The 18,659-nt window shown below is 40.8% G+C and overlaps 1 protein-coding gene across 6 annotated transcripts in view; it reads left to right on the forward strand.

The window, feature by feature from the left end:
* Fas3 (fasciclin 3) overlaps positions 1 to 18,352 on the forward strand; it is a 389,485-nt gene extending 371,133 nt beyond the window's left edge. For 2 of the 6 annotated variants that reach the window (XM_025298664.1, XM_011148624.3), the window contains 3 exons: positions 13,776 to 13,806; positions 16,794 to 16,968; positions 17,471 to 18,352. In XM_025298664.1, coding sequence (XP_025154449.1) covers positions 13,776 to 13,806; positions 16,794 to 16,968; positions 17,471 to 17,665 — 401 coding nt within the window. In that variant the 3' untranslated portion in view covers positions 17,666 to 18,352. Of the gene's footprint in view, positions 1 to 3,156; positions 5,954 to 13,775; positions 13,807 to 14,082; positions 14,782 to 16,793; positions 16,969 to 17,470 lie in introns of those variants that run through there. The other 4 variants (XM_025298666.1, XM_011148625.3, XM_025298667.1 and 1 more) reach the window with 3 other exon arrangements.
* The last annotated feature ends 307 nt before the right edge of the window (positions 18,353 to 18,659 follow it).

Genomic DNA, 18,659 nt, shown 5'->3' on the forward strand with positions numbered 1-18,659 from the left:
CCGCTTTTCCTACGCGCGCGCGCGTCTCACGAGCCCGATGTATTCTCGAATTTTTACGCCGCACCATCATTTTTATTTGGCACGTGTCGATACGTAACCGTTTGTCGATTTATGGCCTTGCGTTTTATATCGGCGCGATAAACATCCCGCCTCCTCTCTCTTCCCGATTAATCGACCCGCTCTCTCCGCTGCGTTCTCGCTTTCGTTCGCCGCGTTGCCGAGGCTTCGCACGTGCGATTTTTGTCCGTGCTTCTTCCTCCGTGCGCCGTCTCACGGCTGTCTTTCGCATGGTATCGCGCACTACCGCGGCTGCCTATACTTAAAGAGAGGAGTCTTGAAAAGATACACGTACCGAATGTGATAATCTGATAGATAAAGCGATGGCGAAAATATCGTTGAAGAGACGCGAAGAGAAAAATTTTGCGAAAAACGGAAAAGTCGAAACGGATAAAACCACTTTGGCACTTGACGCTCGAAAATTCGACTTCTTTCAGTGTGAGAGAGATATTTGGAATTTTATCTCCTATTTTTCATTCTACACAGTACCACATAGATCCCTTTTTTCTTCCCTCTCTTTCTCACACACACACACACACACACACACATACACACACACACACACACGCACATATGCACACACGCACGCGCGCGCGCGCGCGTGTTCGAGTGACCAACTCACGGCCTGCGAGTGAAGTAATAATAGCGTATTGTACGAACTTGTAATATTGGGCATTCCAGTAAAAACCGCGGAGAGTGCAAAGTTTGACGGTGAAACTTTCTACGGCCAACACTATCTCGAGCAATTAAAAGTGTCCGCTCGATAAAATTATTCTCCCGATAATTCACACGACGTAATTACGCTCCGCGAAAACGTGCACGTTTATATAGAAACATCTCAATGAGCCTTATACTAAAAAGCAAATTCGGCATTCGGACACGTTCGTGCATTTTTATGATCATCGCTTCGTTTCGCGCGACATGTTGATGAACGAATTAACGTGTGTGAGCACACAAAGAATAGGGATCGAGATGAAATGCATACGCGCGATTCAAGCTGGAGATAATGGTCATCTTGATTGCATAATTTATGTGTGAAACGCAAATGACATTTCCCGTCGAAATTAGTAATGAAAATTAGCAACGGTATATTTTACTTGCTGATTCTCCCAAGAGAGAATCGAAATCGATAAATTTGATTCGACAAGCGTCTCGAGTGCAGCGCGGGCGTGAAAATAAAAGTACGCAAATTAACATTCGCAAACGCGATTATCTCGAGACTTATCTCAAACTTGGAACGCAGCTCTTCGACGCAGCTCTCAACAGATTTCGACTGCGACACACGTGGGACTCGACAATCAAAATCGATTATTACTTCCTATTTGAATAATGCCTGACGCACAGTCACGTCATTCAACTTCATTGCATGTCGATAGAACCTGCTCCGTAGCCAATTAATCATAATTTAAGCATTTGCGTTCGCAATCATTTCTTACGCCTCTCGTGCGAGTCTTACAACCTGTTTACACTACGTCGATCACGATATCGTCGTCAATCTGAAATCATTTCTTACGTTAACGCGTAACGGATAATGATAATCGATATATATCATACTGTTTGATTTATAACGCAATATTATATTTATAAAAACAGTAGAGCGTTTCTCGGATTTCCATACGAGTCGACCTCGTGTGACGCCGTGTGCGAGTAGTGTGAATACGCTGTGAGACTCGGAGAATATACGAATACAGAAAAGCGTTTCCTTTGCGTTTCTTTTTCTTCTCGCAACAAGCAACGATGAGCAATCGGCAAAGGCAAATGTGGTAAAATTGTTCTGAGCAGAAGCGACCGGTCCGCTCGATACGATTGCCCTGTCCGTGTGCTTTCGGCGCTGCTCGTCGCAAGCCGTTTAATGTCTTTGGTTCGTTAACGTAACGATAAGTGCGACCGAACTGCGATTTTCTTTGCTCAACCCGCTCCCGATTGTACAAGCATGTTTGTCACCTGAGTCCACTCCCTCCCCCCTGCCCCGGCTCTGTTACTTTCGAACCCCGAGCGCAGATTGAGTGTGTATTCTTTAGTTAGTTAGGTAATTAGCGTTTTAAGAGCAACAACAGCAACAGCAGCATCGTGCTTCCATCCGCTCTGTCTACTCGGACTTACCTTGCCTGAGATGAGATTTACGTTTAGTGCAATGACCTGCCTGTGAATGTTACCGACGATCGATTTTCCTCTAATATCTGTTAATTCGTTCTTTTCGTACTTTTTACACTTTTCACGCACGAGCGATGCATAAATCTGAATGCCTCATGTATATATACATATATTCTCATCCGACGGGAATAGTCGGTAGTAGTATGAATGACTAGGTGCGCCTGTCGACGTACCTTATATTATTCGGTCACACGACACTTACACTCTTACACTCGACAATATCCGTTTATTGGCAATGCCGTACGCGTCGCGCTTTAGCGAGGATAAAGGCGCGTCGTCTCTCCGCGTACTTGTGTTGCAAATTATTACATTGATCGCGTAACAGATACGAGAACGTTCGCGCGCGCGTAACAAGTGCACTTGACGAAAGAGCACGGCTGACGTAATGATCCTCGAGTGAGTTCTCGATTCTCTCTCGTTATAATTAGAGAAACGGACATTGAATTGAGTCACTCGAGATATAATTGTCCGGACCTCGAGGAGCACTAACGTAAGAGCGAATTTAATCATCCTTCCGATATCAATTCGCGGAGAGAGAAATCTTCTGTCGTAGGACTTGACTCACGCGACTTGTACGGGCGGAGATTCCCGCTCGCTCGCGAGATCCGCGAGAAATATCGTGCGCAAACAGAAAGACAGCCGATAGTATCGATTCGTCGACAAAGTAAACGGTAGTCGGGGACAAGTGTATCGAACGGCGAATTCGCGCACAGGGAGACCGTGTACAGAACAGACGAAGGAAAAGACGAAGAAGACTGAGACGGAGAAAGAAAAAGAGAGAGAGAGAGAGAGAGAGAGAGAGAGAGAGAGAGAGAGAGAAAGAGAGAGAGAAAGAGAGAGAGAGAGAGAGAGAGAGAGAGAGAGAGAGAGAAAGAGAGAAAGAGGTAGAAAAAAAATCCACATACGCACATTTGCCTTGACCGATCGTGGCGTTGCTTGTTGCAGCGAGGCGTCGCGGCGATGAGGAGACTGCGGATGGCGTCGGCGCCGGAAGTGAGGCGCACATTACGCCCAGCGACGAGGACGAGGAGGATCACGAGGACCCGCGTATCATCGACGAGAAAGTGCCGCAAGGAGGCCAAGAGAATCCGATACACGCGAGCACCGAATACGTGAACGGCCGTACGGACATTAAAGACGCCAAGAAGGACGAGAAGACGGACACGCCTGTTTAAAAAAAAAAAAAAAGGAATTTTCCAAGCGGGCACTTTCACGCACTTTCCTACGTCGTCTCTTTAACCTCCTTCTTCCGCTACGCGCGGGGTAAAACCGAGCTGTCGCGATTTCCACACGTTAAATCGGCTACCAGTACAACAACCACCCAAAAGTTTCCTTCCGGTTTCAGTTTTAGCGCGCGCGCGCGCGCGCATCAGCGAGAGAAAGAGAAAGGGAGAAAAAGAGAAAAATCGCGCGCGGACACGCTTTACACGCGTTTATTTATCTCGCGTTTCGTTCACGGGAAGACGAATTGTTTCGGTATAAGACGAATTACGTAAACGTAGGTGCGCATTTAATACTTTTCTTTTTCAAACGTTCGAAATACAAAACAAGCAGGTAGCAGTTTCGCTCTTAACACATCGCGCTTAACGAATGTCCAAGAGCAAAAAGGAAATATAACACGAAAGAAAGAAACGATCGTAGAAGTGTGCAGCGTGAAATTGCGCCTGACGGCAGACGTTGTCGAAATTTCAAGCTAGGGACGAGTTGCGTTCCGATAGCGCGTCGCGTTCGCATTTTTCTTCGACGACAGCTGATTAAGTCTTCGGAAACGACCATAGGTGTTCGCGTCGGTTAAGCTCGATTCTCGGCCCATCGATGTTCGGCTCCGACGCACCGGAATCTCCCCTTCGTGTCGGCCAGTGAAGATACTGTTTGGCTTTTTTATACCTTTTTTTTTTATTTTCCCTTCTTTACGGACGCGAGCCGAGTAAAGCGAATCCAACTTCAATGCAGATTCGCTGGATTAAATTACTAATTTTTACAATCTCTTCAACGGCGTTAATCGGATAATTTAAGAATACTCAATATTTTAAAGGTAGAGTTTTTATCTTAAGAGAAGCAGGGATCTGATGTATGTAAAAAACGCGAATCTCAATTTTGTTATGGATCTACGAGTGTGTCCGGTCACGATGGCGATCGGGAGATTTTCGCCGCGATACTCTCGCCACTGGAGAGCAGAGGCATGTGGCCTCCAAAAGGGCGGGGATTTAGCGATGATTATAAAGTAGTTATTACAAATTTCCGGGGACACGCCTTGTCCCCATCGACGGCCACGATAGGCATCCTCGCGACGTACCGAACAAATCAAATTGTGCAGCCGATCTTTTTATAAACATGACACACGAGACGACACACGTTCGTTTACGCGCGACGAGACAGACGCGTGCATGTGAGGATTTGCGCCGGTTTGTTGGGAGTCGGTGAAAGAAGCTACACGAGAGGGGGGACACGTTTCTCCTTGCTTTTACCGAATCAATCCGCACGCTCGACGTAAGTTTCGCGATATTCGGGTAAGATAAAAGCACCGACATGCGCTGGGATACGTATCTAACAATGGAGGACATTCTTGTCATTTAGACCTTTGTATACGAATATTTAAGCGCGTTCAACATACAATATATACGTATATGTCTATTAAATATACATATGTTACGTGTCGAGGAACTAAACATTAAATATTCGTATCTGAAGAGCTAAATAATAAAATGTTTCGAAGTGGATAAGTATCTCGGCATCGCGATACTTTTATCTCAATTGCATTCGTGCAAGGAACGACGTGGGCGCGTATCATTAACGCTAAGGCGAAGAAGCACATTCCGTAATATGAGGTATTTCTTTCTCAGCTATAAGTAGACGTGTTTTCGTGAACGTAAAAATCTCTTTGTGGAATCTATCTCTATTATTACTGTGATCGTGATGTGTTTCGACTTCGTGCGTGTCTGTAACCATGTCTTTTCTCCGCGTTGACCTCCCGAGACTACCGAGTGACGACTACTCTCGGTGAGAAATTTCACGAGTTTCAGCAATTCATCGCGAGACGCACTCTCGTTTAAACGACGCTACAGATTCGCCGGGTTTTAACGTTTGCTCTTACGACGGTCACACTTGTGTACGGCATCAAGAGAGAACGCGCAACGAGCGAACAACGAGAACGATTGCCAAGCATATGGGCGGAAGAAAGATTTTTTTTACGAAATTTCAACGTCCGAACGACGTCCCCATCGAAAGTGCGATCGCGTCTTTGTATTATTCACCACGACTGCAAATTATCCCACGCCTTTTGTACTGTAACATTTTTACGAACGCTGTAACATTCCCGAAGTGCGTTTTACTTACGTGCATTTTATCGGAGAGTGAGATCTTTTTATAAGTTACATGTATACACATATATGTATAGTACAATAAGATCACTGCGCGGACGTACGGAATGTTGCGTAAGTTCCTAAACAGGGTTACAACATTACGCATTATTCACCTAATTCCAAAGAGTTCGATGCTAAGGATACGTACACGCGGAAAAGTCTGTCAGCCGGTTCAAACGATGTATCCGAAATGATGATTCCGAAATACGAGTCAGTCGTAGATATTCGAAAAAAAGATATTTTCTGTCATGATTTCGCCCACCCCACTTCCTTGTTTTCCCGACTTACGCAACTTACGAAACATACTGTATATAATTGTAGCGACTAAAGGTCCGCAAGGACGTTTCGATAATCTATATTAAATACAACTTTATAAGATATGAATTGCATTCAGAGAATCTCATTTACGAAACAATATATAGATACGTGACGATTATTCCGTTTGATAAGAAAACATAGCGATTTTATAATGGCGTTTTAGTATGAGAAGTACGCTCGATCAGACCGCAAGCGATCGTAAGCGGACGTAAAAAATCGAGCGGATAAGATTTATATGATATTCTTATGATATCAAGGATGTCTTCAAACTGTCGTACGATACTTTAACTCATTCTGTGATCTAATTAGAGTCGAAAATCCCACACGAAACGCACAGTTGCAAGCCTAAGCGTATAAAATTATGCGGCGTCATTGATTAGCTCTTACGATGACATTTTTCTCGCAAGAATTAACTGACTCTAATTAATCGTCTGAGTGCGTTATTGAGATATTGTACTTTTAATATGAAATATTAAATTCGTATGTGTTCACAGTTTTAAACGTAGCAGCACTATGGTAACGTATAACTGTTTTCTTAGATCGGTATTCATATATTTGCAAATTATATATAATATTTTATTGAGAGAATAATTATAAATTTGTATTCATGAATCAGAGTGTTTTATCGTTTATTTATTGTGATAATAATTTTCTATACGAAATGGTATATATTAACGAATATATGTTCGGAGATTCGTGAATTTATAATTATACGTCGAAAGTAACGACAAACTACGAATACCGATCTTAATTTTCTTCTTAAAAGGCAATACTTATATTTACGCATGCATAAAATATCACTCTACGAGTGTTTGAATTCGGCACTCACCATTTTTTGTTGAAATCCCTCAATGCCCAGCAAAGTCCCTTCGAGCACCTGCCGAAATTTTTATTTTATATAGTTGCTAATATTAGCCCGAGAGTTGATAAATTTTTATCTTATATCAACCCTAAGAATTCCGTGAAATTTGAAGGTCTCTAGTGAATGATTTCAAGATACAATATTGTGTGAGCGTGTAACTTAATGAGGTGATGGTGATATCATAGTGTCAATCATTTATACATCACGGCAGTCAACATTAAAACACACAAAACTTACAGTGCTGCTGAGTTGCGACTCGAGCGGCGACGAACTGCATCCCCCACCTGCTTATCCAGCACTTTTTATTTTTTATTTTTTTTATTATTGACGAACGAAATTTACGAAGTCGATTAATGCACAAGTGCGAAATCAAAGTTTAAATATTTTTTAACGAATATCTATCCCGATCACGATCAAGTTTCTGGCATACAGAGAACACTCGAGTTACGACCCGTTTCGGGAAATCTGTATTCGCAATCCGCGAATTTTCGCACATAAAATCGCGAGCCGACGATCGGTTGCACCAACCACGAAACTGATCGACATCGGACACGAAACAATTGAGAGCGACGCGAACGCACGATTGCACGGCATCTCAATGGAAACTTTCCCGCGAAGCTATTCCGTATATACCAATGTGTATCTCACTTTCGTAATGTTCCTTTGAACTCAATTTCGAGAAATGTATCCTCTCTTTGTGCGAGGACGCGACCGAAAGAAATCGTAAACATACGAGATGGCAGCAGTAACATGAAAACAATCATGGCCGCCGAATTGTAGCGCGTTTCACGTTTGATGGCGCGATGTGAAAAATGCGCATGATATAATAACCCAAAATAATTGGAAAATCACGCTGAGAGTGAAGAATACCGTTAAATAATTCTATAGATTAAATCAAATATAAGAATAAATAATTGAATTGTTCCGTTCGCGCGTACAAAAAGATGTTTATTGAAAATTATGCTATTCGATCGGCACGTTGATTGTACGTATTTATAAACATTTAAAATCATCCGCTAATTATTTATTATATTTGCCATGCAATATTATATGGCAGAATGAATGTGGCAGTTCTAATCGACTGATTAAACGGCTGATCGATTGACTAATAAAGCGGAAAATAACAGACATCGTTTCATTCACGCGCGTCGCGACTGCTGTTTCAGACGTAGCAACTAAAGTGCGCGGCGCGCTGAAGGTCGCGCCGCGCTCGCGATACACACACACTGTGACTAGTTCGCACGAGGGCATATGCAAAACACAATACACACGACCGATGGAATGTTCCAGAGTCTCAATGAAACCGGAAATTCTAGAATCAAGCTAATTTGTTTTCGTAGGAAAGCAAACTGCGTTCTTTGACTGAATATTATATAGAGATTGGATAATTCCTCTTGAGTCACAGGCCATCATGCGTACGATTGTTAACTATTTAAAAAATTGTACCGAAGGACCAAAAGGCTAAACAATTTAATAAACGATTAAAATCTCTATTAAATCTCTATCGGCAATTATATGCTCGAATATTGACTGATCGTCATATAGAATGAAAGCGAGAGACGAAATTAGTCGGGCTAAAACTGTATGAAAATTCTGAATCGCGATAATTTTACAAAAAATGACGCCGTACTAGTATAATTATAAGTCGCTGAGCACGACGCTGTGAATTCGACGTGCTAATTATTAGCCGATTTTGACCGCTCGTAACGTGGAAATTATAGATCACACACACACACTTTCATATTGGAATCTTCGATTCTAATTAAGCCCTAGCGCTATATTTAATGGCTAATGCGCTATTAAAATATCGTATGATAGTTATGGGACATCCTATATAAAAGAATTATACAACATTGATTGTCTCCGTTTGTCGTAATTTTTCTTACGTGTTTCTACGTGTTCTTTTTATAATACACAGTACGGCTGTTTGTAAATGGTACTTGTGATTACACGATTATGCAATTTTTGTACAAGGAACATGTTTCGGTTTTGAGTAAATTGGACTCACTTTTTCCAACGACACACGCGGTCCCGTCTCGCTTTATTGAACGGCGAATATAATGAATACGCTGCGCATGCGACAAGAGTTGAATCATATCCAGGGCGACGATGCGAGTTACTAAGTACAATCGCGATAATCAAATCTTTGAGAAATGTCATATAACAATGTTAACAAGTTTTAAGAGAGATACGTATAACACGGCGAATTGTTTCCGCTGTATCAAGAGTGGCTTGTCGTGTGCGCATGGTGTGTTAAATATATACTTCTCGATCAATCTCGCATGTACCGCAAGATCGTCGTAAGATTTGCATCAAGTTACAAAATCATATTTCTTCGTGCACTTACATGTAGAATCGAAAACACAGCTTTCTGATACTTCTCTCATTTTTTTGAAAGTTCCACGGGGGTTTTGCGAAAATTTCACACACGATTACGTTTAAAAACGTCGGGGATAGTTTCTGAAAAATTCCGACATGTACGAAAATTCGGTTTGCTTGAGACCCGCGGCGACATTTATTATTTAACTCATTCCTCGAGAAAATTCCACTCTAATCCAAGGAAACCTTATTTTCAGATGTAGTTAACGAGATATTTACCGTTAGGAAATCTTCAAACGAATTCTCCGCTGAAGAGAGAGGGATCTCCTTTTATAACAGCGTACACGCTCACTTAGCTTGATGCAAAGCATCTTGTATTTATCCGCATGCCGAATATCCTTTTTTTCTGCGGCGTGTTAACGGGGCTGCGAGTGCAACTCGCGTTCGGAGTGAGTTTTCGCGAAGTCTTTCTATTATTGCCTTTCGACAATGAGTGTCGTTTGTACTTTCGTACAGGTAATCTTTCCTTAGCTGCCATCAAACGCAACTCTATTCATTCCTGACACTCGCAGCACGTGCACGTACACGTTGCATACGACGCGCGAACGTAGGTCTCGTCGGCATCGCGTAAAAATGATTGAGAAACCAAAGGATACGAATTCTCGCATGTACCATTGGTCGATGATACATTTCCGAATTCCGCACGTACATACATACCCACAAACACACACACACACACACATACACACACTCTCACCGTTTTCCCGGATGCAATCGTGTTTTCACTTATGAGAGGACCCGTGTCGGCCGACGGGATTATCGAGGTTCTCCTCAGAGGAGGAATAATTAAGCGAACGCGTCTTAATTATGACTATGAAGACATTTTCGAGGCAACCGACAAATTTCGACGAGAGAGAACACCGATTACGATTACGCGTCGGCCGACGGTCGAATCTACTGCGTGTTGTACATACTAAATATATATATATATATATAAATATATATATATAAATAAAGATATATAAATATATATAAATATAAAAATATAAATATAAAAATATAAATATAAATATAAATATATATATATATATTATATAAATATATAACGCGGTACACGGAATCGAGGAACTGTGTGTGTACCGGATATATAAATATATATATATATTCTGTGTCGAAGGCACTTGGCTTGCAACTCGTGAATGCCGATCGAGTATAAGTAACTCACTTATCCATTTGCACTCCAATTGCCGTGCGACCTGTCGTTATCCGCGAATTTTTCAGGGTGAAAGATATTATCGGGCAAGAATGATATGAGATTTACTTAGAGCAAGTTGATGAAATTTTTTGAGAGGGAACGAAAGAGCGGCACGTGCGAGGAAGGCGGTAACGGGGGACGGGGTGCGCGAAATTAATGGACAAATATCGCTACCTCGGAAACTGGAACGACCGAATGCCGCTCGCAGACTAGACTAGACGGACGCGCGTCCTATATCCGAGCACGTGAGTCTCCATTACGGCCGCGCGGTAAAAGGAAGAAGACGTTACGTGCTCGGTTATGGGGCATTTATCCTTTTTACTTTCGCATCTGCCCCCTTTTCAGTATTGGAAGCTGCCGTCTTTTTACTTCCTATCTTATCTCTATTTCTCGGCTCCGTACACGAAAAATTTCTTCTTCTTCTTTCTCTTCCTCTTCCTCTTTCTCTTCCTCTTCCTCTTCCTCTTCCTCTTCCTCCTTTTCCTCCTCCCCTCATCTTCTTCTTCTTTTTCTTCTTCTTCTTTCGCCTCATCGTCGTCCTTCTGTTTCCTTCGACGCGCACTTCGGAATAGAAGCAGAAGGAAGAAAACGTCGCGCGCGCGATATGCGAAAGGGTGAACGACATCGGCCGCTCGAGTTAACTTCCGAGTTATCGATACGCGCGCATATTGTCGCATGGTGAAACTCCGTTCGACACGAGGTCGGCACGTTGTTCGCGCCGTCACACAGAGGCTGTCTCGCGTCACTTTTCAACCCGAATATATCGATTTGTTAGTATATATAATATATAGTATAAAAAATATATATATATGTGTAATTTTTTTTATGCATTATATATGTATAATCATGGTAATATGTATTATGTATACTAATGTACGTATGTTAGTATATGTAATAGAGCCTAAACGGGGAAAGGGGAAATCGCGCGTTTAACTAAAAGATAAAAAGAGAAAAAAAAGAAGACGAGAAAATATAGATTAACCGTTCTCCTTCGCGACGCGGACCGACTTGCGTATCGCGACGATGATCTTGTTGTGGCGAGAGCGAATATTGGTGCAACGCCCTCACAGGCGGCCCAAGTTTTTTATATATACGACACATGAGTACGCGCATTTTCAATTTTTAAATGTTTTACAATACTCCGTAAGAGACGAGAAAGCAAGCGAGAGATCACACACCGTTTCCGAACGAAACAACGCGACGAGAGAACAGACTAAAAAATAAAAGCTAACGGTAGACTAAAAACTACGACGGATAATTCGTTCAAACTCTGTCCTAGGCTAAGTGTACACTTGAGGTCCTCATTATCGAGACTCACCCTCGAAACATGAAACTCTCGAGTCTATACGGTAACAGCGGATGAATACTATTGAGAGGTTAATTGGATTTCAGATTAATTTTGCGAGCGCTATGCATCGGCGAAACCCAACAACTTTCGTCACCCGTCGTTCATGTTCAGCTCCCTTTCTCCGCTTTGTTAAATTTATTCTAGAGATTCTCTTAGAAATTCGCCCCTCCCCCCCCCTCTTCCCTCAAGATATGCGGAGAGAATACGAAAGTAAAAAAAGTCTTAATAATAATGTTCGACGGTCTTTTTTATCTGGAACTCGTCTGCGGGAATTTTTAGCAAACAGTGGCTCGACCGAATTTTCGACCATCGATTTTATTCAGCCGCTCTTATTGTACTTAGAGAGCCATCATGGTAAATGTTTCAATATGAAACTCACGCGACTAAGTTGGCTCGAACAGGTCCAGAGACACGTAGCAAAAACGACGTCGAAGATCACTGCCAAAACACGAACCGATACATAGGATTTTCTGTCATATTAAATGTCATAAGAACGAGAGATAGGGAGAGGGTACACCCTTCGTCTTATCTGTAAGTTACGAGGTTAACGTTTCTACTCGCTAAGAACGACTACTCGAACCGTAAGATCAGCGCTTTTCTAACTTATCGATGTTTGCGAAGTGCGTGACAAGTATCGTCGTAGACCGCGGCTCTTCTTTCGATTCGCCACAACGTGCTACTCAGTTGTTTCAATTTGTGTGTTCCGACCGTACGATTACCGTAAAAACGTGGTTTCTCTCGCGGCTAAGTAACGTAAGATTTACGAAAGCGACGGAAACGAAACGGAGAGAACGGCACGCGAACATGTTTGCATACAAAATTTCCTGTGTAATGCTGCATTTTATATTGATACATCTCTCGAATTGCGTTATTAATTTTTATTATAGGATTATTTAATTGTAACTGTGTAATTATACCTGTAACGTTTACAACTTAAATCTCGATGATCATGCTACATGAGAATATATACATATATATATATATATATATATATATATGTGTGTGTGTGTGCGGGCGTGTAGAGGTACGGATGTGTATGCGCACATACACGTTCGTAATCGCATTTTTCGTTGCACTATCTAGGAAGTTAATTAAATAAACCTGTAAAACACATAACGGAAAAATGACATTACACGTTATTAAGGAGCATGATCGTTGGCCATAACAAAAATGGGGTATATATATTATATATATATATTATATAAATATATTTATGTTAACGTGTAAGTCTCTCTAGATAAGACGATAAAAGTGCGATGGCGGAGCCGATTCGCCGGATCGCTGGATATATGAATAAATTACCTGCAATTGGTGTTCTTTGAAGCATTTTTGGGAGTCACTGATCGCGCGCGCGCTCGCGCAGTGACCGAGAAATTGAGTTTCCCGCGGAATATCGTTGTCTCGTTATTATTACCAATTAAGGGCCCAATCGAAACGGCGCCGTTGGCGATCGGTTTCGGAGATCGCTACTTTCTAATTAAGCGAGCTAAAGGCATAAACGCGGTTACACGCGGTCGCGATTAGCAGGAAAAAGAGAGAAAGAGGAAGAGAGCAAAGAGGGAGAGAGAGAGAGAGAGAGAGAGAGAGAGAGAGGGGGAGAGAGTAGAAAAAGAAGGAAGACAAAGGCGAAACAACCGTCACAGCCGCGCGAGTGAGCGAGACATTTTGTATCTGTACTTGTAGATACAATGCGATAGGCAAGAATAAACCTAAACTAAGGATTCAAATGAAATTAATATATAGAAGAGCTGTATGTAATTAATTATAAGTTCATTCGTCGCTATGATATTATACTTAGGTATCGTATGATTTTTGAAATAAAACATTTGTTTTAAATACACACACAGGCGAACGCGTTGAGCGGCGTGTACCTCGACCCATCATCAAGCTCAGACTCGCAGTCTTTCTTGAACAGTTGTCGTATTTAATACTCGCTGTAACAGTAAAATTGATTCCGTGACGAGAGGGCATTATTAGCGGCGCGTCGCGCATTTTTCACCTACGCGACACGACGCGCCTCTTTTATCTTAGATAAGAAACAAGCGCGACGAGTATTAAATGCCGAGTATTAAATGCAAAATTTGTCATTGTTACTTTCAGGTCGCTCGTCCACCAGGAACCTCGGGGAGTCGTGAGTATTTACCGATATTTACGACACATTTAACGTTCGAATCGGGCCCACATTACCGCACACTCGCTTGCAGTATCTACACCCTGGCACCCAGCGTCATAACTAATAAAACTAATAACAATAAGTATATCGCATTATCAGTAGCGCGCTTCGTTGCAGTTTGATTTATTCGGACGGGACAGATAAAGGCAGAGCAGCACTCGCGTCGCTTTTCCCTCACTCTCGATGTTTTCCGTAGACTTGATCGGTAGACTTGTCAAGCATGCACACTTTCAGAGACTTTGCGGACCCAGCGACGAGCGTTAATCTCCTTCACATCAACAAATCGAAAACTGCGGCTGATGTCGTTAGAAAAAGGCAAGCAGCAGCTTCTTATTTTATTCGTTCGCAATATCATACGTCCGTTGACACGCTCGCTTTTCTTACTCGTCGGACGATCGGATCAAATTGCGCGGGAAAGAAGCAACCAACAAAGTATTGCTCGTCAGCTCGCTTTCCGCGCAATTTCATCGAACTGAGAATTTTCCTCCGTCTCGCGGTATCCTGTCCTTCGGACAGGACTCTGGAATAGATCTCGTGGTTGATTAAAATTTACGATGTCACTCGAATGAAATTCGGTTATTTTGTTAATTGAGAAATTAAGACGAGCATCGTCCCGCCGCAAGCTTACTTCGTCAAATGGAGACGATAAACGTATAAACATATACACATACGCACGCTTTTAGTATGCGCTTTTAATACATGTGAATGGAAAATTAGGTCAACCGTGTTTCGCGCTGAATGCGGATTATCTCGATCTCATTATTTGTTTATACGTGTAATCTTGAAACGAGAGATTAGCAGAGTTTGCAGTCTGCGGTCTGACATTGTTTATGTAATCATTATCACAATTATCATTAGCGTAGCGATTGTGTATTATTACTAACTACATCGTCATTCGGTGAACAAAATTTAAAATTGACAGGTCATTTTTATATTTTATTTCAAAACGACTTCTTATCTTTCTACTTTGCGTGGTGTTTTGATCTTTATGCTGTCTCTTTATTACGAATAATTCTTCAAAAAAGAAAGACACATGTTAAGCTAAAAGAATACGACGAAAATATAAATTCAGCAATTTCGAATGTTTCTTCGTGGTTTTGCGACGTTTTAATTTGAACATCAAATTTTCTAATCGTAATAAATGCTGTGAGCGGCCTGCGCTGCTTTTTCTTCCAACACATATTTCCAATGCATCCGTTTCCAAGTAAGAAAAACGCGCCGTTCAATGTACATAATGCGAGATGTAATCATCTCTTATGATGTGCGAATAGTTTGATATTTTTCTACCTAGTCGTATTTTCTTCAAACGATTAACGCTGCTTGTGATGTCCTTTTTTCTCCGTTATACAATGTAGTATAATTAGCGTGTAATTATAATGAAAAATTTATATTTCGTACAATTAGCTCAATTTAGTACTACGTGTATATCTGTGTATCTATGTATATATGTGTTATCGTAAGTGACATAATTATATTAACGCAATATTTGTTTCGAAACACTTGGTAGCTAGACTTACATAAACGCACCGATAAGTTTCTCATTCTACCCTTCTCCTTTTACTAACGCTTTGCTGACACAATTAATATTATTATCACGGCTCTCACTATGCAGAGTGTCCCACTTTTAATGAACCAGGCAAAACTCTTCAGAAAAAATATGGAAGATACTAAGAAACGTTTCAGACAAAAGTTATATGATTTCAAAGGAGACGTAAAACAACTATATTACTTTTTTTAATTTGATGATTTTGAGATTTCCAAAGGTTTATAATTTAACAAAAGTTAGGGCGTTATTATAACGCAATATATTCTTGAGACTAAATAGGACAACTAAAAAGCCTATTTTTTTCTTTCGACAAATAGTTAGTGGGGATATCGCAAGTTGAAATGTTGAAAATATTACCAAATTTTCCTCAAATATCTCAAAGAAATATTAGGCAAATAAAAAAATGTTTCAGACCGAAGTTATTCAAATTAATTAATAGAAAAAGATGATGTAATAAAAAATTGGGATTTCCGTTCAAGAAAAGTAATGATCAGTGAATATCTCGAAAGTGGCGTTATGTGTAAACAAAATGATATATTTATTTTATATCCCCTTTGAAACCACGCAACTTTTGTTCGAAACGTTTCTTAGTATCTTCCATATTTTTCTAGATTTTTACCTGGCTCATTTAAAATGGGACACCTTATATAATCGATTGCAACATTTAGAGCACAAGGATACATGTTCTAAACTGTTCTTACGCTGCTTACATTTGTGTCGTGTATCAGTGGGGATCTGTAACTATATTATAACAATTATCTTCTCTCTAATAAGTGGCGTAGTGATCAAGGTAATATAAAGCAAAACAAATTTCAATAAGAGTAAGTAAGATTTTCTGAGATCTATTTGAATCAATTCGAATAGTCCTTACAGTTAAGTATGCGAGAGAGAAGTATATTTTTCTCAGTACAAAGTGCGCGAGTACGTTTCTCTACATATTCATAATATGTGAGTCTAATTTATACAAATCATTTGTTACATCCACAATGGATATTATTATGTAGATTACATAATAATATATCGAATATCTAAGTACTATAAATAGAAAATCTAAGTCCTAGTATTATATGAGCACATTTCGCGAGCAACATGTCTACGAACCTTGATCATTGGCCCAACTAAACAAAAAAGAAAAAGAAGGCGGGGAAAATCACACATATGCAAATGTGTATGTGCGGAAATTTATCGATAACGTCAGACATGATTGAATGACTAACAATCAGCTAACTTATTAAAATATCATTTGATGTCGCTATTGCGTAAAGAGCTACATTATAAGCGCTACGCTATACTTTCAAATGCAACACCGTGTAACTTTCGTGGAAACATTATGCATATCTTCGTCACTGATGGCGTGCACATGTCAGGCAGGAAGATGCAATTTAAATCATTTAATTAGAAGCGACACTGAGAGCGCCGGCAGGTATTCCCGATCTGAGGTGGACGGCTCGTCATCTCGGGGACGACGAAAACCGAGAATCAATTTGTCACGGCTCTTTGGACGGAACAAGGACAAGATATCGGGCGCTGATACGGATACGATGAGGACTGTTGTCACTCTCGATGACGAGAAGGTAATTTATGACGACTTATAAGGGGAGAAAATGAGTAACGATTATCATTCTGTTTTCATTTTCTTCTTTTACGAGTTACTTTTTACGTTAATCGATTCGAGTGTCTTCGACAATAACATACTTGAGAAACTGCAGACAGACGATTCCGAAGATGATATGTTATAAGTATCAGCGATCAATAAAATATTGCCTGTTTCGAATGTTTCGTCTGAAACGAATGGCTCAATAAACGCGATGATTCCTCGGACGATGATTTCATCGACCGGGTTCTTTAGCGCATCATCGGGTACACAGAAAGCAAAACGTTTGTATAAAAACAAAACAAACTGCAATCGAGTCGTCGCGTGATTTCCCCGTTCGGATGGGAAGAAAGCGTAACTGGCCTTATGAATGCCTTCTTATTTAAAGAATTTTTTTTACGGTATGATCGTCGCCGAAACATAAACTCTTGTATCTCTAATCGGATAAAAAAGACGCAGTTAAACGCGGCGTGGTATTATAGCTTCAGACAGCCGAGCCGGCCACGCAAGAAGGCAGGACGAATCCTCCGACGAGTGAAGGTGGGATAGTGTATGCAGAATTGGACCTCACGCTGCAACAACAGAGTGCCGCACCTCGCCGACTCAACGAAGATAAAACGGAGTATGCCGAAATTTTGTACACGAAACCGGAAGCTGAGGAAGCGGCTGATAAGTAATCGCGAGTTATTTTTGCGAGAACCATAATAGATTGACCGTAGATGATCGTGCGTCGTTCATTTCGAGTCACATAAGAACGATACTTTCTTTCCTGCTTGACATTGGTTTTCTATGAGCGAAATGTAAATCAGATGAAAATGCAATTTGCACGTGAGTTTCTGCCGGAAACGATAGATATATTTTTTTTCGAATCACTATCGTCTTGCTCCGTGTGAAATAAGTTATTGATTGATGCAACTCACGTACAGTTTCTTGCGAAAATGAGCATAAACGCGCGTCTTGATAATCATATAGTCCCGACGATAGCGTCCGTGTGTGATAATCTGTTCGCGGTAATTTTATGATAACAGGACGATGCTTTAATCTGTCGTTCGATGTACGTGCCGTGCCTACGCGATCGTAGTCCTTGAAATCGATGGCGAGAAAATGCCTTCGCCTTCACCGACTAACCCGAGCAGCCGAAATGTTGCACGAAAATTGCACGCAATTACCTGTTTTAAATCTATATAATACGCTCCCAAGAAGCGTGTGTGAGCGACGTTACTCATTTCGTCAGTAATTTACTTCTCGTTGGTGAAAATATCTTGAAAGACGGGACATTCTGTCCGCGATCCAGTTATTTCGTCAGCCAATCTTTTGTCACAACCACAGATTTTATATCCTGTGTGTGTGTGTGTGTGTGTATGTATGTGTGTGTACATTTGAAGTAATGTTAATATTATTATTTGAAAGAATACATAATTATAATAATTATTATCGTGATAATAATAATTATTACTATAATTATTATTAGTATAATAATTATGTTAATTATATCATATTAATAATATCTAGTTATATTAATATCGGAAATTATTAACATTTTCTTACTGTTTCGTTTGTAAAATTGCTAAATTCCAATCCTTTTGGAGAGATACTCTTCGCGACCGTTTTTTCTTATTTTCTCAAATCTTCTGCCTATCGCGTGTATTACTGTTGCGACGTTGTGTGAAA

Source organism: Harpegnathos saltator, unplaced genomic scaffold (assembly GCF_003227715.2).
Source record: "Harpegnathos saltator strain DR-91 unplaced genomic scaffold, Hsal_v8.6 scaffold231, whole genome shotgun sequence".
Lineage (NCBI taxonomy): Eukaryota > Metazoa > Arthropoda > Insecta > Hymenoptera > Formicidae > Harpegnathos > Harpegnathos saltator.